This window comes from Astyanax mexicanus, chromosome 10 (assembly GCF_023375975.1).
Source record: "Astyanax mexicanus isolate ESR-SI-001 chromosome 10, AstMex3_surface, whole genome shotgun sequence".
NCBI classification, from domain to species: domain Eukaryota; kingdom Metazoa; phylum Chordata; class Actinopteri; order Characiformes; family Acestrorhamphidae; genus Astyanax; species Astyanax mexicanus.
In genome coordinates, this window is record NC_064417.1 from 54,001,888 (window position 1) to 54,028,811 (window position 26,924).

At 36.2% G+C, this 26,924-nt stretch overlaps 3 protein-coding genes and 1 long non-coding RNA gene across 6 annotated transcripts in view; 2 read left to right on the forward strand and 2 right to left on the reverse strand.

Moving 5' to 3' along the window:
• Positions 1-262, reverse strand: part of LOC125804745 (uncharacterized) — a 54,939-nt gene extending 54,677 nt beyond the window's left edge. Inside the window, exon 1 of the long non-coding RNA XR_007440918.1 lies at positions 54-262. This is a non-coding gene — a long non-coding RNA (uncharacterized LOC125804745). The remainder of the gene's footprint in view (positions 1-53) is intronic.
• tmem129 (transmembrane protein 129, E3 ubiquitin protein ligase) overlaps positions 1-26,924 on the reverse strand; it is a 203,309-nt gene that overhangs the window by 127,263 nt on the left and 49,122 nt on the right. The gene's annotated exons all lie outside the window — the stretch shown is intronic.
• On the forward strand, positions 4,277-12,678 carry si:ch211-195b11.3 (uncharacterized protein LOC100334344 homolog). 2 transcript variants are annotated; one of them, XM_049484151.1, is made up of 4 exons: positions 4,277-4,358; positions 12,052-12,089; positions 12,264-12,373; positions 12,525-12,678. In XM_049484151.1, exons 1-4 carry the CDS (start codon positions 4,292-4,294, stop codon positions 12,568-12,570), a joined length of 261 nt encoding a protein of 86 aa, XP_049340108.1. In that variant the 5' UTR covers positions 4,277-4,291; the 3' UTR covers positions 12,571-12,678. The 2 variants fall into 2 exon arrangements, with proteins under 2 accessions (XP_049340108.1, XP_007236539.2); XM_007236477.4 differs by lacking the exon at positions 4,277-4,358 and adding an exon at positions 11,079-11,202.
• atoh8 (atonal bHLH transcription factor 8) lies at positions 14,033-26,114 on the forward strand. Its single transcript, XM_022683621.2, has 4 exons — positions 14,033-14,126; positions 15,360-16,241; positions 20,294-20,485; positions 25,378-26,114. Exons 2-4 carry the CDS (start codon positions 15,648-15,650, stop codon positions 25,381-25,383), a joined length of 792 nt encoding a protein of 263 aa, XP_022539342.1. The 5' UTR covers positions 14,033-14,126; positions 15,360-15,647; the 3' UTR covers positions 25,384-26,114.

Here is a 26,924-nt window from a genome sequence, read left to right on the forward strand (position 1 = left end):
AAAATAAGATAGCTCTTTATGTTTTTTTATTTTTATTTTACCAAATTAAAAACCTCTGGAATATAATCAAGAGGAAGATGGATGATCACAAACCATCAAACCACCAAACTGAACTGCTTGAATTTTTGCACCAGGAGTAAAGCAGCATAAAGTTATCCAAAAGCAGTGTGTAAGACTGGTGGAGGAGAACATGATGCCAAGATGCATGAAAAAAAACTGTGATTAAAAACCAGGATTATTCCACCAAGTATTGATTATTTCTGAACTCTTAAAACTTTATGAATATGAACTTGTTTTCTTTGCATTATTTGAGGTCTGAAAGCTGAAATCATTTTCTGTAAATAAATGCTCTAAATGAGAATATTTTTATTTGTAATTTGGGAGAAATGTTGTCTGTAGTTTATAGAATAAAACAACAATGTTCATTTTACTCAAACATAAACCTATAAATAGCAAAATCAGAGAAACTGATTCAGAAACTGAAGTGATCTCTTCATTTTTTACAGAGATGTATATTGCATATACATAGATGACAGTTTGTACTGAGTGAGCAACATAGCAGGATGTTTACAGCAAGAACGCTTACTCTGTGTCGCTACAGAAAGGGTTTACTGGTCTAAATGCAGGACTGTGGAGCAAACTGTGATATGTTATTTTATTTTACTTCAACTGTATATGCATACTGTATGTAATTAAAATTATTAATAGGCATACTTCTATTATTTATCAAATAATTTACTCAGTTTTAGCTAGTGCACAGATGGACCACCAGGGGGCAGAAACGTATATATGTTATATTTATATCATTTATATACTTTATTTAGCTTTACATATCTTTAACTAGAACACCTTTACGCCTGTGTGTTGAGTTTTGTTATAGATATAACCTACAGGTACTACCAGATTCCAGGGAATTTTCTCACACACATATAAACACAGACTGAATAACAAAAATATAAATAAAAATAGACAATTTATAACAGTTAATACAATTGATAATAATGCAAAGTATTTATATAGCAGTTCATTATATGCGGCTTAAAGTGCTTTACGGTAAAAACTGTTAAAATAGAAAGTAAAAAGATAATGGATATACAAAATCCAGGAATTAAACAGTCTAAGTCAGGGGTGTCCAAACTTTTTTTGTTGGGGGCCAGAAAGAGAAATATATTTGAAGTCACGGGGCCACAGACTCTGTAATAAAACAAATAATGAAATATACCACTTTAAATAATACATTTACACACCATTTTACTTGACTTATTATCTTTATCTTTGACAGTGTTGTGTAAACTAAGATTTTTTAAATTGATGTTTCATTTCATGATGTCTCTTAATATAAAACTCCTTAATTACGGCAACTTTTAGACTCTTTGGCCCGTTTTTCTGCGCTAGAAATGCGCACTCTCTCCGCTTTTAGACTCTTTGGCCCGTTTCTGACACCTAGCGTTCAAACTTTGAATCTCACATTATAAAAACCTGCTTAACAGCGGGCCAACTTTCATTCTATTTCTAAAATACCTCGCGGGCCGCTCCAAAAAAGGATACGGGCCGCAAATGGCCCGCAGGCCGTAGTTTGGACACCCCTGTACTAAATAAACGATTTAAATTAGAATCATAATCATACACTGCAAAAAATACATTGGCAAAAACTAAACAAACTATATGCAAATGAAGACAAATATATGTATATTAAGCAAAAACTAAATCTGCCAATAGGATAAGCAGAATTTTCTTAGTAAGATTTCTTACAAAAAGCAATGGCAAAGTCTCAAATTGAGTGAAGTAACACCTAAATCAAGCAATAAAGTCACTGTTTTGGACACAAGAATCAGAATAACTTGATTGCTGCTTGATTGTGCTTCTTTTGAGTTCAAATGACTTAAAATAAGGTACAAATTCTAAGTAAGAATGAATAAGATAATTATTTACATTTACATTTACATTTACATTTATGGTATTTAGCAGACGCCCTTATCCAGAGCGACTTACAACAGTGCTTCAAAGTTACTTAAGATATCCAAAGCTAGTTTGTAGACTAGGATCAAGAGATACATAGAACTTAATCATGTTAAGAACCCTAGGAACCTTTTTTTTTTTTTTTTTTTTTTTTTTTTTAGTTTTTTTAGTTTAGTTTAGTTTTTTAGTTTTTTTAGTTTAGGAACTCTTTGAAAAGATGTGTCTTCAGTCGACGTTTGAAGACCGTGAGTGACTCTGCTGTTCTGACATCCAGTGGAAGTTCATTCCACCACCTTGCTGCAGCACAGAGAAGAGTCTGGATGTCTGTTTTCTGTGTGTTTTGAGTGATGGAGGTTCGAGCCGAGCCGTACTGGAAGCTCTAAGAGCTCTTGGTTCAGATCTGGCTTTGACCATCGCCATCAAGTATGAAGGTGCTGGTCCGTTTTTTGCCTTGTAGGCCAGCGTCAGGGTTTTGAATCGGATGCGGGCGGCAACAGGAAGCCAGTGGAGGGAACGCAGCAAAGGAGTCACATGACTGAACTTCGGAAGATTGAAGACGAGTCGTGCTGCCGCGTTCTGAATTAACTGTAGTGGTTTGGTGGCTCGCAGTGGAAGACCAGCCAGTAGAGAGTTGCAGTAGTCAAGTCTTGAGATGACAAGAGACTGCACAAGCACCTGAGTGGCATCCTGAGACAGAAACGGTCGAATTCTTCGGATGTTGTACAGGAGAAATCTGCATGACCGAGTCAGATTTGCAATATGGCTCGAGAACGATAACTGGTCATCCATTACTACACCGAGGCTTCTTGCTTCTGCCGATGGAGTGACCAGTGAGTTCTCGAAAGAGATGGAGAGATTGTTGTGAGGGCTTGTAGTTCCTGGGATGAACAGAAGGTCAGTCTTGCTGGGGTTGAGTTTTAGGTGATGAGAACTCATCCACATCGAGACATCATTGAGACATGCTGAGATGCGGGATGAAACCTGAGTGTCGGAAGGAGGAAATGAAAGGATTAGTTGGGTGTCATCAGCATAGCAGTGGTATGAGAATCCATGAGAAGATATTATTTCACCCAGAGAGCGAGTATAGAGTGAGAAAAGAAGAGGACCAAGCACCGAGCCTTGTGGAACCCCAGTGGAGAGTCTGCATGGAGCAGATGTTGCCCCTTGCCAAGTTACCTGGTAGGAACGGTCCTCCAGGTACGATGCAAACCACTGCCATGCAGAGCCAGTGATTCCAAGGCTGGTGAGGATGGAAAGGAGAATGCTGTGGTTGACCGTGTCGAAAGCAGCAGAGAGATCAAGCAGAATCAGAACAGATGACAGGTTAGTAGCTTTTGCTGCATGAAGCTTCTCTGTAACTGCAATGAGGGCAGTTTCAGTAGAATGTGCAGGTTTGAAGCCAGACTGGTTTGGATCCTGAAGATTGTTCTGAGTGAGAAAGAGAGAAAGTTGGTTGTAGACAGCACGCTCAAGGACTTTGGAAAGGAAAGAGAGGAGAGAAACTGGCCTGTAGTTGCCAACGTCCAAGCTGTCTAGAGTTGGTTTCTTCAAGATAGGAACCACTCTGGCAGTCTTAAAAGTTGATGGAACATGACCAGATGATAGAGAGGTGTTAATGATGTGAGTGATGAACGGAAGGAGGTCAGGAGCAATTGTCTGAAAGAGGGAAGATGGTAAAGGGTCAAGTGGGCAAGTGGTTGGATTGTTAGAATGTAGAAGATGAAGGATTTCATCTGTGGAAAGCAGAGAGAATTGAGACAGAGAGGTAGAATGTGGAAGATAGAGCTTGGTGGGAAGGGTAGAGGCAGGGGGAAAGGATTGGCGGATATTTGCTACTTTCTCCTCAAAGGAGTTGACAAAATCATCCGGGGAGAGGGTTGTGGGAGGTTGAGGAGTGGGAGGGTTTAGAAGAGATGAGAAGATGGTGAAGAGTTTGCGAGGGTCAGATGCTGATTCTTCCAGTTTCCTTTTGTAGAAAGAGGATTTTGCAGCAGTTATTATCCCTAAAATAAGCAAAATAATCACAATAATAACACTTACACACAATGCTTAGTAATACAAAAAGTCTCATCAGAGAAGAAAATAAGATTTATTGCCCTAAATGTAGAAACATTTCACTGGCTAAGATTTAGTTTTTTTTTCCAGTGTGTAATAGAAAGCAATAAGAACATATTAAATAATGAAATAAATACAAAAGTGTAGGAGATGATAAAATGTTTAAAGGAGTGAAACATGATGTTAATGATTGTATGAGGGGGAGGAGTTATGACTCAGGAGTTCAGTGAAACTAGAACTTTACACCTGCTGAATCCCACAGTCTGAGAGAGTGAGGATGAGGATGAAGATGAGGATGAGGATGGCTGCTCTGATCTGGGTTTGTGTTCTGCTTTACCTTTCTGGTGAGTTCTGAAATTCTGGGTATGATATAAAACATTAAAAAGAGAAAAAATAACCTTTAGAGCTCTGTAAATCATGGGAAACATGTTAAACATGAACACTAAACATGGAAATTCTAAAGGTTTCAATTTAGTTTTTTATTGGCTGATTTATTGAGTTCTTAATGCAGGTTACAGCAGGTGTTTCCTGTTACCTCTATTCAGATAAACTCTTCGTTTACATTAATGTATACAGCTGGTGAAGTGTAATCCTCCTCATATCCTGATTTAAGTTATTTTCTTTAAGATTAATTTATGTTTAATATATATTGTCTGGTTGGAGAGTGTGAACTGGTGGTGGCAGCAGGTAAAGTGGAACAGGTGTGAATTCAGATCATTTCCAACGAATAAACAGCCTTACTTACTTACCTCAGTGTACACACCTGTCCAGATCAGTGAGTGTGTAATTACATAAAGATATTAGTATGTTTATGTGCATATATTTATGTGTGATGAGGAACTGTTTAGGTAAGGTTAAAGTACAGTAGGGACAGCGGTACATTATATAATGTATAGTCTATATGTGTGTATAATAAGTAGAGGTAGGGCACGTAGATTAAAGTGCAGGGTGTAAACATGTGAAATGATAACAGTGCAAAGTGCATACAGTCTCTGTGCTGGAGCAAACATTTACCATGTAGGATATATATGTGCATAGTTTAGGTTGTAGTTAGTGTTGCTGGGATCAGCAGTTTCACAGCCCATGGGAAAAAGCTGTTGCTCAGTCTGGTGGTTCTGACTCTAATATTCCTGTACCTTTTTTTGAAGCTCATAATTAATTAATTTAGCTGTAATTTGTGCTAAAACAGTAAACTTGATATCATTGTTTCAACTGTAATAATATATAAGTTTTTTAACCATCTACAATCTACATCTACATCTACAATCTACACACTTACTGTCATAAAGAGGTCACATGACTTCTTCTGTAAATATTTTAAGGTTAAAATCCAAAAGTAACATGCAGTACACGCCACAATAATGTATTTTATTTATTTATCGTTTTATTTCTCTACAATTTGAAAGGCCAATTACCCCACCCACTCATAACACTCCCGACACGCCTCCTCCCATACATGTAAAGTCAGACTCCGCCTCTTTTCCAACTGCAGCCAATCAGTGCAGCATCACTAGTCGGCATTACTGAGTCTGAGAGAAAGAGTACAGTAGGTCATGCTGTTTCTCCATCAGCAGCCGGAGTCTGAGAGAGAGAGAGAGAGAGAGAGAGAGAGAGAGAGAGAGAGAGAGAGAGAGAGAGAGAGAGAGAAAGAAAGAGAGAGAGAGAGAAAGAGAGAGAGAGAGAGAGAGAGAGAGAGAGAGAGAGGACAGTAGGCCATGCTGCTTCTCCATCAGCAGCTGGAGTCAGAGAGAGAGAGAGAGAGAGAGAGAGAGAGGACAGTAGGCCATGCTGCTTCTCCATCAGCAGCTGGAGTCTGAGAGAGAGAGAGAGAGAGAGAGAGAGAGAGGACAGTAGGCAATGCTGTTTCTCCATCAGCAGCCAGAGTCTGAGAGAGAGAGAGAGAGAGAGAGAGAGAGTACAGTAGGTCATGCTGCTGTTTCTCCATCAGCAGCCAGAGTCTGAGAGAGAGAGAGAGAGAGAGAGAGAGAGTACAGTAGGTCATGCTGCTGTTTCTCCATCAGCAGCCAGAGTCTGAGAGAGAGGACTGTACTTGTTTTCAGCACTAACCAATCATGCTAGAATTTTTAAACAGGGTCACACATTTACATGCTGTGAAGTGACACATTCAGAATGCTCTGTTATGATATGTCATTTAAGGACTATTGAGTTAATGTTGAGGGAAAAATGAACTAGTTAAATATTTATTAATGTTGTTAATGTTTCATTTGCAGTTTTTACAGAAGCAACTCAAACTCCACAGCCCAGAGAGGTAACTCAATTATATTACTAACTTTAGCATTAAAAAAATCAATATAGTAAATATTCTTTTCAACATTTGCATTGTTTAGTAGATGCTATCAACGCATAAACTGACTAAAATAAATGTTTTAAATGAATTTCAGCATGCATAAATGAATTTTTCCTCCACTATTATTAATTTCAGCCTGACTGTGTGAAATATCGGGATTTGAAGTGTACCCGTGAGTTTGACCCGGTGTGTGGTGACGATGGCATTACCTACTCTACTGAGTGTGTTCTCTGTTTGGAGAATAGGTAAGTCACAATGCAGAGTGAATGAATTTATAAATGACAAATAAATCACTATATTTATGTACATATGTGCATTTAAGGTAGTTAATGAATAACTATATTTTATATGTGCGTATATTTATGTATATATTTAAATATTATTATTTTTATTCTGCAGAAACCGAAACCAGCATGTGAAGGTAATGCACCAAGGCCCGTGTTTGTCTTTGAGAACTGATGGATTCTGCGAGGATGTTCTCCAGTCACAGCAACTATGACATTACAACAGGCTTTTGATGAAAGGGGTCTATGATGTAATAAAAATGATGTTTTGATTCATTTCTATAGCTTTTATTCTTTCCAGAGAAATGTGATTTAAAAGGAGATTTTCCCAGTGCCTCTTCCAGTGCTTAAAGGACCAATATATAATAATATATATAATATATATAATATTAAATAATAAAATGATCAGGGTGTCTCATCAGATATTAAGGGAACATGTTGAGTGAAAGTACTCTCAGGGCTGGACTGGTAATCTGGTGTACTGGGTAATTTCCCGGTGGGCCGACAGTCCTCAGGGGCCGAAGCTGATTTTTTTTTCTTCCTTTTTTTCGAAGAGACCGGCCCACAATTTAGAGGTTGCGGCCCATTGGCCCATCTTCAATATAGACAGTGGACTGAACCAATCAGGATCTAGAAAGAAAGTGGCCCCAACCGTCCTCTGTGTGGTGTTTTCTGGACTTTTTAAACACATAGACTTTCCAACCAGGGGTAACAACACATTGGACCAGGTCTTTACTACACACAGAGGAGCCTACCGAGCCTCCCCCCTCCCCCACCTGGGAGCCTCTGATCACCTCACCATTATGCTAATGCCAGCTTACAGACCACTGGTTAAAGTCACCAAACCAGTTCTTAAGCAGGTACGAGTGTGGCCAGAGGGTTCCTCAGAGGCACTTCAGGACTGTTTCAGCACAACAGACTGGAATATGTTCAGAGAGGCTGCCACCCACAACAACTCCACAGACATTCAGGAGTACACAGAAACTGTCTCTGCATACATCACCAAGTGACCGTCACTGTTCGAGCGAATCAGAAACCATGGCTGACAGGAGAGGTCCACAAGCTCCTGAAGGCTTAGAAATGCAGCCTTCAGAACAGGTGACCAGGCAGGCCTGAGGACAGCCAGGGCCAACCTGTCCCGCGGGATCAGGAAAGCTAAGAGGCAGTACTCCAAGAAGATATCCCAACGCTTCAGTGACAGCAGAGACACACAGAACCTGTGGCAGGGTATCCAGTCTATCACAGGCTACAAACCCCATCCACAGACCTGCGACAGCGACACATCTCTGCTGAACGACCTGAATGGGTTCTTCGCAAGGTTCGAGCCACTCAACAACACACCCGCCCAGAAATCCATCCTTCCTCCTGGTGACCAGGTGCTGACGCTGTCCCCAGACAGTGTGAGGAGAGCATTCAGCAGGATCAATGCTCGGAAAGCTCCTGGGCCTGACAACATTCCTGGCCGTATGCTCTTTCTTTCTCTGTCTCTCGCTCTCTCTCTTCTTTCTTTGTCTCTCGCTCTCTCTCTTTTTCTTTCTCTGTCTCTCGCTCTCTCTCTTCTTTCTTTGTCTCTCGCTCTCTCTCTTCTTTCTTTCTCTGTCTCTCGCTCTCTCTCTTCTTTCTCTGTCTCTCGCTCTCTCTCTTCTTTCTCTGTCTCTCGCTCTCTCTCTCTTCTTTCTCTGTCTCTCGCTCTCTCTCTTTTTCTTTCTGTCTCTCGCTCTCTCTCTCTTCTTTCTCTGTCTCTCGCTCTCTCTCTATCTCTCTCTTTTTTCTGTCTCTCTCTCTTTCTTTCTGTCTCTCTCTCTCTCTCTCTCTCTGACTGTCTCTCTTTCTCTCTCGCTCGCTCTCTCTCTCTGATGTAAGTGATTGACACCACTAATACAATTTATATAATATAATATTTTATCAATCTAAAGCTGATGTTTCTTAAAAGAACTCAAACACTAAAATGCATCCAGTAATTATAAAATAAATATTTGTAGATATATTAATGATGTTGTTTTTGTTTTTAATAAAGCGCCACAATCAGACTCAATGTTTGTTTGTTCCACCTAGATTGAAAAATCCTCTCATGATGAGAGCAGGAGAAAACCCTGATTTCAAGCATTTAATAAAAGAGCCCCATTAAACATTCCATCCAAAAAAAAAACATGATTATACTAAAGTTCAATTTTTATACTTTCGTTAGCAAATAATTTTCTCAATTTACTCAATTTTAGCCCTAGAATCCTGTTTGAACTTTTGTAGTGCATGCAGTGCACAGATAGACCACCAGGGGGAAGAAACGCGCTTCTTTTCTGTCATTAATGTTTCTTAAGTTTTAATAAACATAAAATATATTTTCAGCCTAATCTAATTATATATTTATATTGTGTTTTTTTTAGCTATACATATTTATTTTAACATTCACTTGAACACCTTTACGCCTGTGTGCTGAGTTTTGTTATAAATATAAGCTACAGGTACTACAGCAGATTCCAGGGAATTTTCTCACACACATATAAACACAGACTGAATTACAAAAATATAAATAATAATAGACAATGTATAACAGTTAATACAGTTGATGATAATACACGTTATTTATATAGCTCCTTTCGTACATTAGGTATGAAGATCAAAGTGATTTACAGTACAAACAGTTAAAATAGAGAGTAAAAATATAATGGATATACAAAATCCATGAATTAAACAATTTAACTCTGCATCCATTACAATGGACAATTTTGTATTTTTTAAATGTTTTGTTGCACATAAAACACTATTAACACTATTTAAGAGCTGTTGTCCATCAGAACAGACCATGAACCAGCCATTCACCAAGTTTATAAACCAATTAAAACAGTAGGTTGGCCACGCCCACTACACTGAAAAAACACTGGAAAAACAGTAGTACTAGAGCCAACAGAGCCAAAATTACAGCAATTTTTACTAATTTAATGTGATTTTTAAGTAATCAATGTTTTTTTTTACTGTTTAGGGATGATTATGCAAGGCAAGGTAGGTTTATTTATATAGCATAAACACGTAAGAGAATAACAATAAAAATGGAAATAAAATAAGAATAAAGCATGGATACAATTTATTTATTTTAAATTGATTTAAACAATATATTTAAAACAAAGGAAAAATAACAAATTAAATTATTTAATTAGAATAAAAATGCTGTTACAGCTAGAAAAAAACATTTCTAACAGAATTATAAGAATATAAGAAATAAATTTAAGACATAAATACGGAACAATGTTAAAAGAAAATTACAAGACATTATAATTTAAAGAATATTAAAGTAATTCAATTCAATGTATTGTCATTATACTGATACAGGGTTGTACAGTAAAATGCAACACTATTAGAATAACAATAAAAATGGAAATAAAATAAACTAAGAATAAAGCATGCACTCTAAAAAACAGAGGTACGATAAAAGTACTTTTTTGTACTCAAAGGTACTCTCTTCATAATTGTACCCTCAATAGTACAATATTGGTCTTTAAAGGGTTAGATTTGTTCCCTCTGAAGTACAAAGCAACAGCAATAAGTACAAATTTGTACCATTTAACCAGTCAAAAGGTACATTCAGTATTTTGTATCACTGCACTAATAAACAATATATATTTAAATTGCACATTTTTTATTTTAAAGCCAGACAATTTTGGATCATCAAGTTTTTGAGCCATATTTAGTTGATGATAATGTTTATAATCTTTATAATATTTACTGGCACAAAAACCATGGGTACAAAAAGGACTTTCACTGAAAGGTACTTTTTTGTACCTCAATATAAAGTACAGCCCCAGCAACAAGCTTTGTACCCTTTTAAGTACAAATCTGTACTTACTTTTCTTAGAGTGTGGATAAAACATGATTTAAACAATATATTTTAAAAAAAGAAGAAAAAAATAACTAATTAAATTAATTTAATTAGAATACAAGTGCTGTCATAGCTAGACAAAAAAAACATTTCTAACTGAATTAAAATGAATAAAATTGGAGTATAAGAAATACATTTAAGACATTAATACAGAATAATGTTAAAATAAAATTACTAGACATTATAATTTAAAGAATATTAAAGTAATGAAAAATAAGAACAAAAAGTAATACAAGAAATAAAAAATAACTAGTAACATGCAAAGCAGAGCAGGTAAACAGATGTGTTTTCAGCTTATTCTTTAAAGAGGTTACAGTTTAAGCACATGGAATGCAATGTTAATAAGACTTCTTTTCTGTGCATTACAGACAGAAAACAGCAATTTTATATTTTTTCCCATAACTGGAGATAATTCAGGACTGAAAGGGTTAAATAAGAATATAAAAAAAAGATTAAATCATAATAAAATGCAATAAGAACAGATTAAATCATGGATTAAATAATGAAAATAATTAAATATTGTAGGAGATGATAAAATGTTTAAAGGAGTGAAACATGATGTTAATGATTGTATGAGGGGGAGGAGTTATGACTCAGGAGTTCAGTGAAACTAGAACTTTACACCTGCTGAATCCCACAGTCTGAGAGAGTGAGGATGAGGATGAAGATGAGGATGAAGATGGCTGCTCTGATCTGGGTTTGTGTTCTGCTTTACCTTTCTGGTGAGTTCTGAAATTCTGGGTATGATATAAAACATAATATATCATTTCTTTATTGGCTGATTTATTGAGTTCTTAATGCAGGTTACAGCAGGTGTTTCCTGTTACCTCTATTTAAATAAACTCTTAGCTTATATTAATGTATACAGCTGGTGAAGTGTAATCCTCCTTATATCCTGATTTAAGTTATTTTCTTTGAGATTAATTTATGTTTAATATATATTGTCTGGTAAATTTAAGAAAACTCTGAGCCATATGCCAAACTGAGTTTTAGTTATTTACTTTTACATATTTCTAATTTCACAAGTCACTTTAATTATAGACATTTATGCTACTACCTTAGAGTCATGTATATTTATGTACATTATGTATCTATATGATATACCTATATTTGATATTTATGCTGCAATATTTCCATATATTTTTGCTATATTTACTTACATACTTACGTAACACATTGATATGTGTATGTATGGGTGCATATGTATGTTTAGATGTATATGTGTATATGTATGTATTTATATGTATATATATTTATATATTCATATTTATATATGTATATATATATTTATATATGTTTTTGCGGGCGAATAATTGCAACGAAATTTCGTTCTGCGTACACATGTGTATTAAGAATGACAATAAAGGAAGTATAAGTCAAATTCTAAGGTAAGGTGGAACAGGTGTGCATCCAGGTCATTTCCCACGAATAAACAGCCTTACTTACGTCAGTGTACACACCTGTCCAGATCAGAGACTGAATATAAAGTGTATATAAAGAAATAAGAATAATGTCAAGGGAAAAATGAACTAGTTAAATATTTAATAATGTTGTTAATGTTTAATTTGCAGTTTTTACAGAAGCAGCTCAAACTCCACAGCCCAGAGAGGTAACTCAATTATATTACTAACTTTAGTTAGTATAAAATCAATATAGTAAATATTCTTTTCAACATTTGCATTGTTAAGTAGATGCTATCGACTCATAAACTGACTAAAATAAATGTTTTAAATGAATTTCAGCATGCATAAATGAATTTTTCCTCCACTATTATTAATTTCAGCCTGACTGTGTGAAATATCGGGATTTGAAGTGTACCCGTGAGTTTGACCCGGTGTGTGGTGACGATGGCATTACCTACTCTACTGAGTGTGTTCTCTGTTTGGAGAATAGGTAAGTCACAATGCAGAGTGAATGAATTTATAAATGACAAATAAATCACTATATTTATGTACATATGTGCATTTAAGGTAGTTAATGAATAACTATATTTTATATGTGCGTATATTTATGTATATATTTATATTATTTTTCCATTTTGCAGAAACCGAAACCAGCATGTGAAGGTAATGCACCAAGGCCCGTGTTAGTCTTTGAGAACGGATGGATTCTGCAAGGATGTTCTCCAGTCACAGCAACTATTGGCATATAATCATATTATACATTTAATTCCCTTACAATAAAATATGTAAGCAGCAGTCTTTGCTTTGGGAAAGTGTTACACTGAAGTGGTGTTTTTTTATCTATTTTTCTCTCTGAGAGATTTCCTGATCTTCAGATCTCATCTTGACCTCCACAGTTCCCCTGAACTTCCATTTCCTAATTATTGTCAACACTTCATTCTCAGTCCCTTTATACCCTGCTTATACCTTGTGGCCATTGATTACATTTATTTTCAAATATTTAAACAATTATAAAGAGTATTAACTTGACTTAGCAGAGAGTTGCTGATTATAATGCTGACTCTCAGGCCTCAGTTGGTAGTAAAAGTCTAAAAAAGGCACATTTATGAATTAGACTTTTTTAACCATTTTATTTAAACACATAGAGCAACTGTGCAAAACAGGCTGTACTTACTACTATACCCTACTTACTACTATATCTTCTGGGTCTGGTATTGATAAGGTACTGGTACTGGTAACTTATGTATTTCTGTCACTTTTCCAATACTTTCTACTTCTACTTCCTACATTGTTCATGAAAAAATCTATTCTTCTAATCACTACATTTTCATGAAAGGGTTAGGAAGGCTCATTTCTTTTAATATTAATATTTAAAATAATAATATATTTAACATATTAATATATTAATATTAATATTTTAATATGAATGTTGTATAATCATGCAGTTTGTAATCAGGCAGCTAACTGTATTGTGACTCTGCTTTGGTTTGTGTGAATATGTACCTGACAGTATGTGTGCGATAAAATGACAAACATGTTGCAAATACTAAATGTCAAGTGTTTGGCCCTGCTTACTGCTAAAGTAACTACTTGAAAATAATTATTTAATATAATTATTAGTATTAGGTTTATTAGTATGTTATATCACACTTGGATGAATTGATCATGATTTTGGGTGTAAATTCAATGTAGTAATATAAAATATTTCATGAAAATGAAATTAAAGACTAGTAATAGTTGGAATATTCAAAGATAAAATAAATTGATTCCAAAAGATTAATTAATTAAACTGGAAATAAATGCAATCCATTTTTGACCCAGGTTGTAAATTGTAAAAAAAAAGGAACTTTAATTTTAGTACATTTAAGACCTAGATAGCAAATTAATGTTGATAAATTATATTTTTTTATTAGAATTTATTGTGGTTGAGGGATAAATTGAGATATTAGTGCTTTATTTTGGATTAATGGTGAATTTTGGTGAAAGTTTTTTTTTATTAGAATTAATTGTTTTTAATGGCTAAATTGAGATATTGGTGTTATACGTTGGATTAATGGTGATATTTTTGGTGGACATTTTTTGTTAGAATTTTTTATGGTGGAGGCTAAATTGAGATATTAGTGCTTTATTTTGGATTAATGGTGAATTTTGGTGAAAGTTGGCAGTAGTGACTAATGTTATATTTGCGCGGGAGATCACGTGACGGAGACGCGGGAAGTCCACATGCAGTCTGAGGCTCTGAGGTAAAGAGAATTTTTTTTTTTAAACATATTTACCGATAATAAATGCTCGTTTTTTGAGTTGCTGCTGGTAATATGTGGGATCTAACTTAATATTTTTGATTTTGAAGGGTTAAATAAATTACCTTTAGACAACTGTGGCAAAAAGCTTTACTGTAACATTTCAGCTAGCTAACTAACTAGCCTAACTAGGTTAGCTAAAGATGCTAACATAAGTCTTCAGGATTTTCATGGAGAACTAGCTAAGCTAGGCTAAGTTAATATTTTAAGTCATGTTAGTAATGTAATTAGCTTGCTAGCTTGTAGTTTGTATTAGACATCTTTCCTCCTATTTCCAAAATTTTAAGCTTTGGATATTTCCAAGCTTTTTGGTTAAGATTTTACTTTTTAAAATAAAATGTGTAGGGTACTACACATTACCTACTTTGTCTCTAAAATTATATAACTTAGTTATTTCTGTAGAAAAGCTGTCTCTTAGCCTTTCTGTTGCATCCCAATCCTATTTTTGTAAATATAAAAGTATCCTTGCTGTACATGTAGCAGGGTTAATTTATTCTGATAAACATGTTTTAATCAACTACAGTAAAATATATTATTAATAAAAAAATGGGAAATATTAGAAGTCGCATGGACATAATTATGATTGTACAGTGACTTACAGATTTTTTTTACACCCCCCCCCCCATTTTCTTCTTTTAATTATCTGTCTTGTCTCTGTGACTCCTGTCCTTAAGTTTCTTGCTTTCTCTCTCCCTCACTTTCTTGCCATAAATGTGAAGTCAGAATCCGCCTCTTTTCGGTTACCTATACATCAGCTCACAGACACCGTTTGCTGATTCACTTCACCCTTGGAGTAATGAGGGGAGAGAGCTTCATCTACAGACTTAGAATAAGCAAGCCGATGGCAAGCTGCATGACTGGGATTCGAACCAGAGATCTGATTATAGTGGCAGCCCACTCTCTACCTATCTTTCTGAAAGAAAAATCTGTTTTATTGTGAGGCAGTCTCTTCTCTCCCTCACTAAGTTTCTCTCTCTCTTTGATTCTCTCTCTCTCTCTCTCTCTCTCTCTCTCTCTGATTCTCACCTCTCACTCTCTTTCTCTCGCTTTCTCTGTTGCTTTCTAACTCTCTTTCTCTTGCTTTCTCTTTCTTACTTTTTTCTCTCTTGCTCCATCCCTCTCTCTCTTTCCCTTGCTTTCTCTCTCTCTCTCTCCCTCTCTCTCTCTCTCCTGCAGGCTGGAGTGTATCAGAGCAGGGTTATGCAGTGGGATGGTTCAGTACAGAAGCTGCAGCTGATGTCTGTCTGGCAGCAGAAGGTCTCGAGACTCACGGGAGCCGCAGCTCGCGACCTCACACCACCTAACCACCCCGTAACACCACGTAACCACCCGTAAACCGGAGCTGTTTACGGTGCAGTCCGCTGGGGCTCCGGAGCAGCGGGGTAATCAGTGGCCGGTTCTCCCGTTATTGGAGTCGGTAGGACAGCGGTCTGGTTCCGGACGGGCTGTTTCGGGTCATCGGACATGAAGAACCCTCACGTGATCCCGGATCAGTACAGTCCAACAGAGGGACACAAGAAGTTCAAACGGAAAGTCCGGGGCTCGGTTAGTAAGCGCGAGACCGAGGAGAGGGACAGACCCGACTCCCCGACTCTGCCCGACCCGACGGGGCGACTGCTCGAGGAGGTCTACGGGAATCTCTGCGGGAGAACGTTACCGGACTTTGCTCTCGCTCCGCCGCGCGCTCAGCACCTTCTCCCGCCCGGGTTTATAACCGGAGCCCCGGATCAGATCCGGATCGCTAACGGAACCGTGTCAACGGTAACGGGGACTGTAACGGAATCAAAACACAGCACCGACCAGCCGTCTCCACCGGATACCGTGTATCAGAGCGAGCGCGTGCTGTGTAAAGATGTTGTATATAAACGTTCTGAGAGATGTCTGTCCGCGGGCTCGCGCGCTGACTCTCTGGACTCTCCGCGGAAACGGCTGGGGGAACCGTCCGGCGCCGTTACAGAGATCAAAGCCATCCAGCAGACCCGCAGACTACTGGCTAATGCACGGGAGAGGACCCGCGTGCACACCATCAGTGCAGCTTTCGAGGCTCTGAGGAAACAGGTAAGTTACACTAACTTTCACACAACTTTTACAAAACTTTCAGTAACTTTTATACCTGCAAAGTCTGCTGACATTTCAACTTTTAATCAACGTCATACTAAGATACAGACAGACAGACAGACAGGCAGATAGATAGATAGATAGATAGATAGATAGATAGATAGATAGATAGATAGATAGATAGATCATTATTGTTGTTGAACCAACATTGAAATGGCAAAATTGTTTTAACGTCTTACTTTTTAACATCAGTGCAGCTTTCGAGGCTCTGAGGAAACAGGTAAGTTACACTAACTTTCACACAACTTTTACAAAACTTTCAGTAACTTTTATACCTGCAAAGTCTGCTGACATTTCAACTTTTAATCAACGTCATACTAAGATACAGACAGACAGACAGACAGGCAGATAGATAGATAGATAGATAGATAGATAGATAGATAGATAGATAGATAGATAGATAGATCATTATTGTTGTTGAACCAACATTGAAATGGCAAAATTGTTTTAACGTCTTACTTTTTAACATTTAATGTTTAATGTACCAGCTAGATTTGTACAGCAGTTGTTTGTAATAGTTTAAAATAAGTTTAAAATTAATCATTGTATTTAAAATATATTTAACATATTATAAAGAAATGCATGCTTATATATTCATACATTGGTTTCCATGTTGGTTGTGCATCCCCTTCCAACATCCTACTCCAAAATTAATCCATTAAAATGAGATCATTGTGATCTCTAATGCAAGTTGTCATCTCTACACTGTCATCTCGTCCCATTAGAATATGATAACCTTTGCAATCTTTGAGCTGGGAATTTGCAATATGAGTAAAATACTCTTATCTCAATAGGCTTTAGACTGAATTTAAAATTTTAGGCAAGACATAAACCAAACAAAACTAAACATTTTCTCGAAGAATGAACAGTAAATACCTGTTGAGTGTAGCTGTCAATGGTTTTCACTGGAATTACATCGCTATAGTATGATAGAGTTGTTTTGTTGTAGTTTTGAATATATCAATATATTTCTCAGCAAATTATGACACCTCTAAATAAACTATATTAGGAAAGCTTGAAGCGTATTTTATGAAGCACCTACAGAACACTTTCTTACAAACCTTCCAGTGACTTTCTGTGTTGTTATTTTAGTGCTGTCACTCTGCTGTTAGTATTTTAAACCCCAATAGGTCTAAATGAATTTATGTTGCAGATCACTTCTCTGCTAGTTACGCTTTACCTTATGAAGTCATTATTAATAACCAGTACACATTTTTTGCAGTAAGCATCTGTTCATCTGTTTAATGTAATTTCACAATTCAAATGTATTTATATTGCACTTTTTACAGTGAATGTTGTCCCAGAGCAGCTTCACAGTGTTCCAGGTCCAAAGTTACATACAGCTGACATTTACAGTCTATGCAAAATTTACACATCTGTTACTTGATTGCATTCTGGATACTTCCTTAGATGTTTCCTGGGATATATATCACATATGTGATGTTACCCTCACTGTGTCACAAACAAAATAACATATCTGAAAATGAGTCACTATGAGGATTATTCCACAGAAGAGGAATAATCCTTCTTAACTTTGAATTTCTGTTGTCACAACGTTGACTGTTTTCTTAGAACATTGCTATAATAAGGTCTAAATTTGCATTATTTGGGCAGTAGGCTTAATCCTTGTATGGGAAATTGAGTCTATATGTTTTAGAAACAACACTGTCACAATGTTGTCAAAACCTCATCATTAGCTAACATTGCCTTTTTGTCATAAGACTACACTCTGTTTGTATGGTTAGGATTTCTTCTTATGATCCTTGCATAAAGATAATGTTAGTGCACCACCCTTCAAACCCTTCAAAGGTTCAGAGTCAGAGAGTCAGATGTTTAAAGTTTGGAAATTTTAGCTGCCAGTTCCTAATAGCAGTCAATGAACAACTTAGTTGGCGATGCCAAATTACCTGATTTTTCCATATTAATAAAGCATTACTATTAGCCTAAAAATGTGTTGTATGCTATAAAAGCTGTGCTTACTATTTCTTTATTAGACAAAATGACAATGTATGAAATTTGGACAGGGATCCATTTGTATACAGTTGCTGCCAGACATTTACATACAAACATTTTGTATTATTCCTTTTAAATGTTCTTTTTTCTGTGGCATAATAGTGTAAAAACGTAAATCAACACTAGGTCAAAAGAATGCATATTTTTGGTTAAATATTCCACCTTAACCAGGCTTTTAGTTAGATTTTAGTTAGATTTAGAATTGGTTCAGGTAAATTAGTTGCTTTGTGGCACAGACTTTAAAACCCAGCCAGAACTTTGGTAAGTTTTTTCCAAAAGGCTGAAGTAGGCCTGCTTTTTCAGTTCCATATTCACTATTGATACAGTATACTGACAGAAGTATTGGGACAGCTGCTCATTCATTGTTCCTTCCAATATTAAGGGTATTATAAAGAGTTTATTCTGCTTTTGTTGGAGTGACTGTCTGTACTGTCCAGAGAAGACTTTCTTCTAGATTCTGGATTCACAATACTGTGTGGATTTGATTACATTCAGGGACAAGAGCTAAGTGAGGTCAGGATGTTGAATTATTGTAGTGATCAAACCTCGACTCATCCCATCCACAAGTATTGGACCGAGCTCCATAATTCCAGAGAACACAGGTCTACTGCTCCACAGCTTAATACTGGGGCTTCATACCCCTCTAACCCACGTCTGGCATTAGAAAAGAAGAAAACTGATTCATGTGTGTCTACCTGCTCCAGGGGGTCTTATTCTTTTGGCACTTTGTGCATTTATTAGAAGTGATGTCCACAAATATATAGAAACATAGTAACATACCAAATGTTATTTGACATTTTGCATGCCCCATGTCACACTATCAGACCTCACCTTAACTCCCATAATTCACCTGCACCCAATATTATCAGCCCTCACTACAACTCCCATAATTCACCTGCACCCACTATTATCAGCCCTCACAACAACTCCCATAATTCACCTGCACCCAATATTATCAGCCCTCACTACAACTCCCACAATTCACCTGCACCCACTATTATCAGCCCTCACTACAACTCCCATAATTCACTTGCACCCAATATTATCAGCCCTCACTACAACTCCCATAATTCACCTGCACCCACTATTATCAGCCCTCACTATAACTCCCATAATTCACCTACACTTACTATTATCAGCCTTCACTACAACTCCCATAATTCACCTGCACCCACTATCAATCAGCTCTAACTACAACTCCCATAATTCACCTGCACCCACTATTATCAGCCTTCACTACAACTCCCATAATTCACCTGCACCCACTATCAATCAGCTCTAACTACAACTCCCATAATTCACCTGCACCCACTATTATCAGCCTTCACTACAACTCCCATAATTCACCTGCACCCACTATCAATCAGCTTTAACTACAACTCCCATAATTCACCTGCACCCACTATCAATCAGCTCTAACTACAACTCCCATAATTCACCCGCACCCACTATCAATCAGTCCTCACTACAACTATTATAATTCACCTGCACCCACTATTATCAGCGCTCACTACATCTCCCATAATTCACTTGCATTCACTTTTATTAGCACTCACTACAACTGCAATAATTCACCTGCGCCCACTATCAATCAGCTCTAACTACAACTCCCATAATTCACCCGCACCCACTATCAATCAGTCCTCACTGCAACTATTATAATTCACATGCGCCCACTATTATCAGCGCTCACTACATCTCCCATAATTCACCTGCATCCACTTTTATTAGCACTCACTACAACTGCAATAATTCACCTGCGCCCACTATCAATCAGCCCTCACTATAACTCCCATAATTCACCTGCACCCACTATTATTAGCCATCAGGACCTCAGGTTTGCTGGTTCCCATTTTTAAAGCAACTTTTATTCACATTTTACATTAATTATTGCATATTTCCAATACCCACTGTTAGTAATCTGTTATAATTATGCCATTTAACACTATTTACCTCTGTGTTATTCTCTGTGTCTTCAGGTGCCCTGCTACTCCTATGGGCAGAAGCTCTCTAAGCTGGCTATATTAAGAATAGCCTGCAACTATATCCTGTCCCTGGCTCAGCTTGCAGACCTGGACTACACACCCGACCACAGCAACATGAGCTTCAGAGAGTGCGTGGAGCAGTGCACCAGAACCCTGCAGGCCGAGGGCCGGTCCAAGAAAAGAAAGGTGAATAGATGGGGGGTCTTATAGTAGGAGACCTATTTCTGATAATATCACTAAAGAGCACTAAACACTGACGTCATGCTGGAGGCTTTTAACAGTGTTATTTTAAGTTTTATTATCGGGCTGGTAACAGTCGTAACATCACGGCTAATATTATTAGAAATAGATATTTACCACTTATTATAGCAGTGGTGCATTAATACTATATACAGTACCAGTGAAAAGTCTGGACACACCTCGTCTCCCTTATTCAATGTGTTCCATTGTAAATTCAATATTGAAGACTATATATTAAAGCTTTACAGGAACATGTGCAGAATTATTTGTAATAATAAATCAGAATCTGTTTATTTTCTACTTTAGATTCTTCTAAATAAGTATCAGATGTGTGTTTGAGTTCAGATCTGCAGACTGGTGAGACTTGGTGAGATTTTAATCTCAGTATCTTCATGAGGGAGAGTCACCTGGAATAGTTTTCTCAGCATCTTGAAGGAAGGAGTTCCTGGAGGTGCTGAACAATAGCTGCCGCTTTTCCTACACGCTGTGAAGCTCCAGCTCATCCCAATTAAATCACCTCAAATCACCTTAATCTCAGTTCATCAGGTTTAGATCAGGAGATTAATGTGGAGGAAAAACACTTTTATACTCTTTACTACACAATTACAGATGTGTCCCGCAATCGTTTTCATGTCTTTAATATTAATCTACAATCTAGAAAATACATTAAATACAGAAATAAAGAAAAACATTGAATGAGAAGGTGTGTCCAGACTTTCAACTGGTACTGTTTTTAATATTTTAAAAGCTAAAAACATTAATTCTGATTATAGTAATGTCTAATATAAAAAGATTTTATTCATAAACAGAATAGATCTAAAGCTAAATTAGTACATCTGTTCCTGATTCTGATTAATCGTAGAGATTTAAAAACAGCTTTAGGAATGACAGTTTTGTTCAGAGGGGTTTCAAATAGGGCTGCAACTAATGATTATTTTAGTAGTCAGTTATTCGATTAGTCAGCAGTTATTTCTGCCATCCCTGCTTCCTGTGCATATTGCTACTGTACAGTAATAATACAGGTTTTACCTCAATAGCTCACTCCTACCACCCTGCAGAAGCTCTCATATCAAAATAAATAAAGACTTAATGAAACTTAAGCTTGATAGCGTAATCAAATTAATTATTTGTAACAATAATTCTTGTAATCATAATGAAATAAATTAAATAAATGAATGAATTAAACGTAATACAGATTAATGCAAATACTTATAGCTATTTATAGGTTTATATTTGAGTAAAATGAACATTGTTGTTTTATTCTATAAACTACAGACAACATTTCTCCCAAATTACAAATAAAAATATTCTCATTTAGAGCATTTATTTACAGAAAATGAGAAATGACTGAAATAACAAAAAAGATGCAGAGCTTTCAGACCTCAAATAATGCAAAGAAAACAAGTTCATATTCATAAAGTTTTAAGAGTTCAGAAATAATCAATATTTGGTGGAATAATCCTGGTTTTTAATCACAGTTTTTTTCATGCATCTTGGCATCATGTTCTCCTCCACCAGTCTTACACACTGCTTTTGGATAACTTTATGCTGCTTTACTCCTGGTGTAAAAATTCAAGCAGTTCAGTTTGGTGGTTTGATGGTTTGTGATCATCCATCTTCCTCTTGATTATATTCCAGAGGTTTTAATTTGGTAAAATCAAAGAAACTCATCATTTGTATTTAAGTTGTCTCTTATGTTTTTGTCCAGAGCTGTATGTTGAAGTTTAATACTGTAAAAATACTTTTAACTGTTTTTCCTGGATCTTCAACTTCCTGGAACTTCAAAACAACATAACATGAGGGTTAGGCGGCTAATTATCTAACTAAAAGTAATTATTTTATTAAGGGATAATTAAAGTAGTAAACTGAGTGATATTGCTGTATATACACACTTAGTGTAAATAGTATCTGTCTGTAAATAAATATACACATACATATACAGTATTTGTGTTCAGAAACGTTGTGATTCCTGCAGACGGTCTCCTGAAAAACAGGCTGCAGAGCTGCAGATGAAGTTGCTTTTCTGCTCCTGTGAGTTAATGTGCTGTGCTGTGGTGGGACGGCTCTTTCAGAAGGAAACTAGCGAGCGCCCCCCCCCGCCCCCGCCCCCCTGCTAAACCCCCTCCCGCCCCCCCCCCAGCAGTCCCAGACACCAGATGTTTGCAACGCTAGCTGGGAAGTCCTGCTGGCGCCACTCAGGGCAGAGGGCAGGGTGAAGGCACGCGAGCTGGAACCAGCAGAACTCACTCACTGCAGGAATTGGCACATTCCCCAGCGCCGGCCTGGCCCGCGCCCCAGTTCTCCATAAGCCATCTGTTCTAAAAAAACACTTTGGAAAAAAAAACACTGATCATCACTCTTTCTGAATACGGCACTAAGAAGCAGCTGTTACGGGGCAGGGGGACGGGGGGGGGGGCGAGGGGGGGGGAGTAAAAGAGATCCTTTTGTCAGGCAGAGCCAGTGAGTCTGAGGGGAAAGTTTCTGAAGAGGAAAAAAAATGTTTTGGCTCAGAAAACTGATAAAAGCGTTCAGAGCTGTTTGAGAGAGAGAGAGAGAGAGAGAGAGAGAGGGAAAGAGAGAGAGAGGGAAAGAGAGAAAGAGGGAAAGAGAGAGAGAGGGAAAGAGAGAGAGACGCTGTGAATGTTGTGGTTCTGCTGTTCAGTTTTTTAAGGCCTTCTCAAGGAAAACGCAGAGCATGTGTCAGAATGTGAACACAACAATGCATCAATAACATAATTACAGGCCTGTCACAGTAAGTCACAATAATAAGTATTGTTTAGAAAAAAATGAGTGAGTATGATTGAGGGATGAGCATGATTGTGCCGAAACAAGAGTCCCGATCATATACTTTTGCATTGCAGTAAAAATAAAAAAGAACACATGCAAGTTGTTCCTTAAGTTTTTTTTGTATTCATTTTTAATTGTTAGTGAAACAACAATTTTTTGCACAAAATAAACAAGTACTCAATAGCAATATACATAATTCCCATTTAAATATGCATATCTTTTTTTTAAATATACAACATCAATTTTGTTATTAATCATAATTAAGATCATGATTATTATTTTTTTTTTTATGTAATGAAGACTCAGTTTTTCAAGGCCTTTGCGAGGAAAACGCAAACATGTGTCAGAATGTTAACACAACAATGCATCAATAACATAATTACAGGCCTGACACAGTAAGTATTGTTTAGAAAAACATATGAGGGATGTCCCGATTACATTTTATTGTCCCCCAGTCCGAGTCGTCATTTGATTTTGAGTATGATTGTGCTGAAACAGAGTCCAGATTTGATACTTTGCAATGTAGTAAAAATAAAAAAAGAACACATGCAAGTTGCTCCTTAAAGTTTTTTTTTTTATTAATTTTTAATTGTTATTGAAACAATGGCATCGAAACAGCCACACCAAAATTAAGTATGAAATAGCCACTTAAACCACTTAAAAATTATGAGTTTCTTTAATTTAACCAAATGAAAAACTGCTTGAATTTTTGCACCAGGAGTAAAGCAGCATAAAGTTATCCAAAAGCAGTGTGTAAGACTGGTGGAGGAGAACATGATGCCAAGATGCATGAAAAAAAAAACTGTGATTAAAAACCAGGATTATTCCACCAAATATTGATTACTGAACTCTTAAAACTTTATGAATATGAAAAAATATTGCGATATATCATTGTTTTCTTTTGTGTTACACAATACCAGTCAGTACAGCTCCATAGAGTAAGTTTGGACACTGTTTTCAGTGTTTTATTTTTTTAAAAATATTTTTTACACTGTAGATTAAAACTGAAGACATCAAAATGCATATATTAAACACGTATGGAATTAGTTGACCATAATAAACAGAAAAGTGCTCCACAACCTGGGAGCTTCTGCAATACAATCCTTTAAACACAAAGTAAAATGTGTCTATTAGGGATTTATTGGTGTTTCAGTTTTACACTATTTAACAACCAATATTCTTCACTGCAGGTTTATTAACCCTATTCATTTTTAGATTATAGCGCCACCAAGTGGAGTAATGAAGCAGTAACTTTAGTACTGTAAGGCAAACTGGGGGGTTAGAGGAGCTAAAGGAGCTTATAGCGCCTATTTTTCAATAGAAATATACATATTTAAGGAAAAGTCATGGAATTTAATAATAGCAATTTCCAGTTTTGGAAAAATAAAAATACACAGAGTTTTGGAAAAGTCATGGAAATTTGTAATCGAAAAGCTATTTTGAGCTAACAAATCAGCTCAGAGTTAATTCAGTAATCTAAAGATTTGACACACATTCTATTATTAAAGATTGAGTGTCAACATTGCTTTAAGAAATGTTTATCAAATTAATTTTAGGCCCACTGTAATCAATTTTAATTATAGTTTTAGTTGATTTTTGGTTTTATTGTTTTATTAAAACTATCTTTCTATTTGCTTACTTATTTTATACATTTTTTACTTTTTGTGTCAAATTAGTTTTTTTAATGGTATTTTATAATTTTCTGTTTTACATATATATTTTTATTTTTAGATTCGTACTTCTTTTATTTTTTTTTATTTTTTATGATTTCTAAATTATTATTAAATGTGTTCAATCCCTTTGATGTTGTTAATGCTCTGCAACATTGTAAATGATTGAGGTCACACTCAAGTGAAAATTGATTGATTGAAAACGACCAGCTAATTGTAATAAATATAACTAAACATCATGTTAGAAATGCTTATTTTACTTTAACCCCTTGCCAATTAACTAACAGTGTATTTTCTATGTTTGATAATTGGATAAAAGTCTAAATTGTGTTTATTTATATTTATTGTTGCACTGATTAACACACGCTTCTCTCTCAACAGGAATAATGTAAAGAGTTACTGCAGGAAGAAGGTTTAACTTCAGCCGGATCAGGACGAGCTGTATTTTCTACACATGCTGGAAATGAAGCAATAAGAAGATGTGGATCTCAGCTTTTATATGACTTTTAAAACAGATCAGTATAAGGTTACAGATGCATGATTTAAAGTTTACTAAAATAATGACAGTAACCTTTTTTTTTGACTCAGATTTATCTAGAACACATTCAACACAGAGTAACACATCATACCTTTATAACTGTGTAATTATAAGAAGATTATTATGAAGATTGTTATGAAGCTGCCAGTGTTACACATCGTTGGAATATTTTAACTGCTCAGTATTTTGCCGTATTTTAGAATTTAATTCAAGAGACGCATCAAGTTTTATATCAAACTTTATATCAAATCAGCAGCTGTACTGTTAAGGCAATAACTATATGAAGGGACTATATGTTAAAAAAATATGTCTGTAATTCTGAATCAGTCAAACTGACAATCACAACTTCAATTAATGAATTAAAATGAATTAATCATTACAGTTCCAGTGAGGTGGAGTACAGACGTACATCTGTAAAACCTTATAAACGTGACAGTACAAGTTTGGACAGAGAAATAACATGTCTAGAATATAACTTATGCTTATTTGTTTGTGCAAGTTTAAAAAAAATCTGTAACATTACAAATGTGGATTATTTTGTATAAAGTTTTCAAAATAAAAGTTCCTTTAATCATGAGAATCACACTTCAGTCAGTGTTTGGATGATCTGATAAACATTCAGAGCAGATATCTGCAGGTTGGATTGTTAGAATTCTGCATATGAATCAGTTTCTCTGATTTTGCTATTTATAGGTTTATGTTTGAGTAAAATGAACATTGTTGTTTTATTCTATAAACTACAGACAACATTTCTCCCAAATTCCAAATATAAATATTCTCATTTAGAGCATTTATTTACAGAAAATGAGAAATGGCTGAAATAACAAAAAAGATGCAGAGCTTTCAGACCTCAAATAATGCAAAGAAAACAAGTTCATATTCATAACGTTTTAAGAGTTCAGAAATTTTGTGGAATAATCCTGGTTTTTAATCACAGTTTTTTTTCATGCATCTTGGCATCATGTTCTCCTCCACCAGTCTTACACACTGCTTTTGGATAACTTTATTAGAGGCCGACCGATCGATCGGCCAGCCGATTTAATCGGCCGATTTTTGTTATTTTTTTATCAATCGGCATCGGCCGATTTTCTTATTTGGCCGCGCCGATTTTAATCCGGCACATCTGCGGGCAGCTACTTGGAACGCAGCGCAAGGTTTCAAGAGTGAGCAAGACTTTCAACGGGTAAGGCATCCATTTTTACAATCCAGTGTCCCAAAGTCTATATTTTCTCTCATGATTAGTAATCTGTGATGTTGCTTCATTTACTGAAAAAGAATAGAATTTCAACTGCATCGGTGTTGTAGCATTTCTCTCCAAACGAAACTATGCTTAGCGTTGATGGCAGGAGTGCATTTGGAATGCACCCTGACTATGCAAGGCAAGCCCTAT

Coding starts and splice junctions, on each gene's coding strand:
- atoh8 (XM_022683621.2), top strand. CDS start 15,648: ATGAAGAACCCTCACGTGATCCCGGATCAGTACAGTCCAACAGAGGGA. Junction 16,242..20,293: donor TCGAGGCTCTGAGGAAACAG/GTAAGTTACACT, acceptor CTGTGTCTTCAG/GTGCCCTGCTACTCCTATGG.
- si:ch211-195b11.3 (XM_049484151.1), top strand. CDS start 4,292: ATGAGGATGAAGATGAGGATGAGGATGGCTGCTCTGATCTGGGTTTGT. Junction 4,359..12,051: donor TGTTCTGCTTTACCTTTCTG/GTGAGTTCTGAA, acceptor TTTAATTTGCAG/TTTTTACAGAAGCAGCTCAA. Junction 12,090..12,263: donor AAACTCCACAGCCCAGAGAG/GTAACTCAATTA, acceptor TATTAATTTCAG/CCTGACTGTGTGAAATATCG.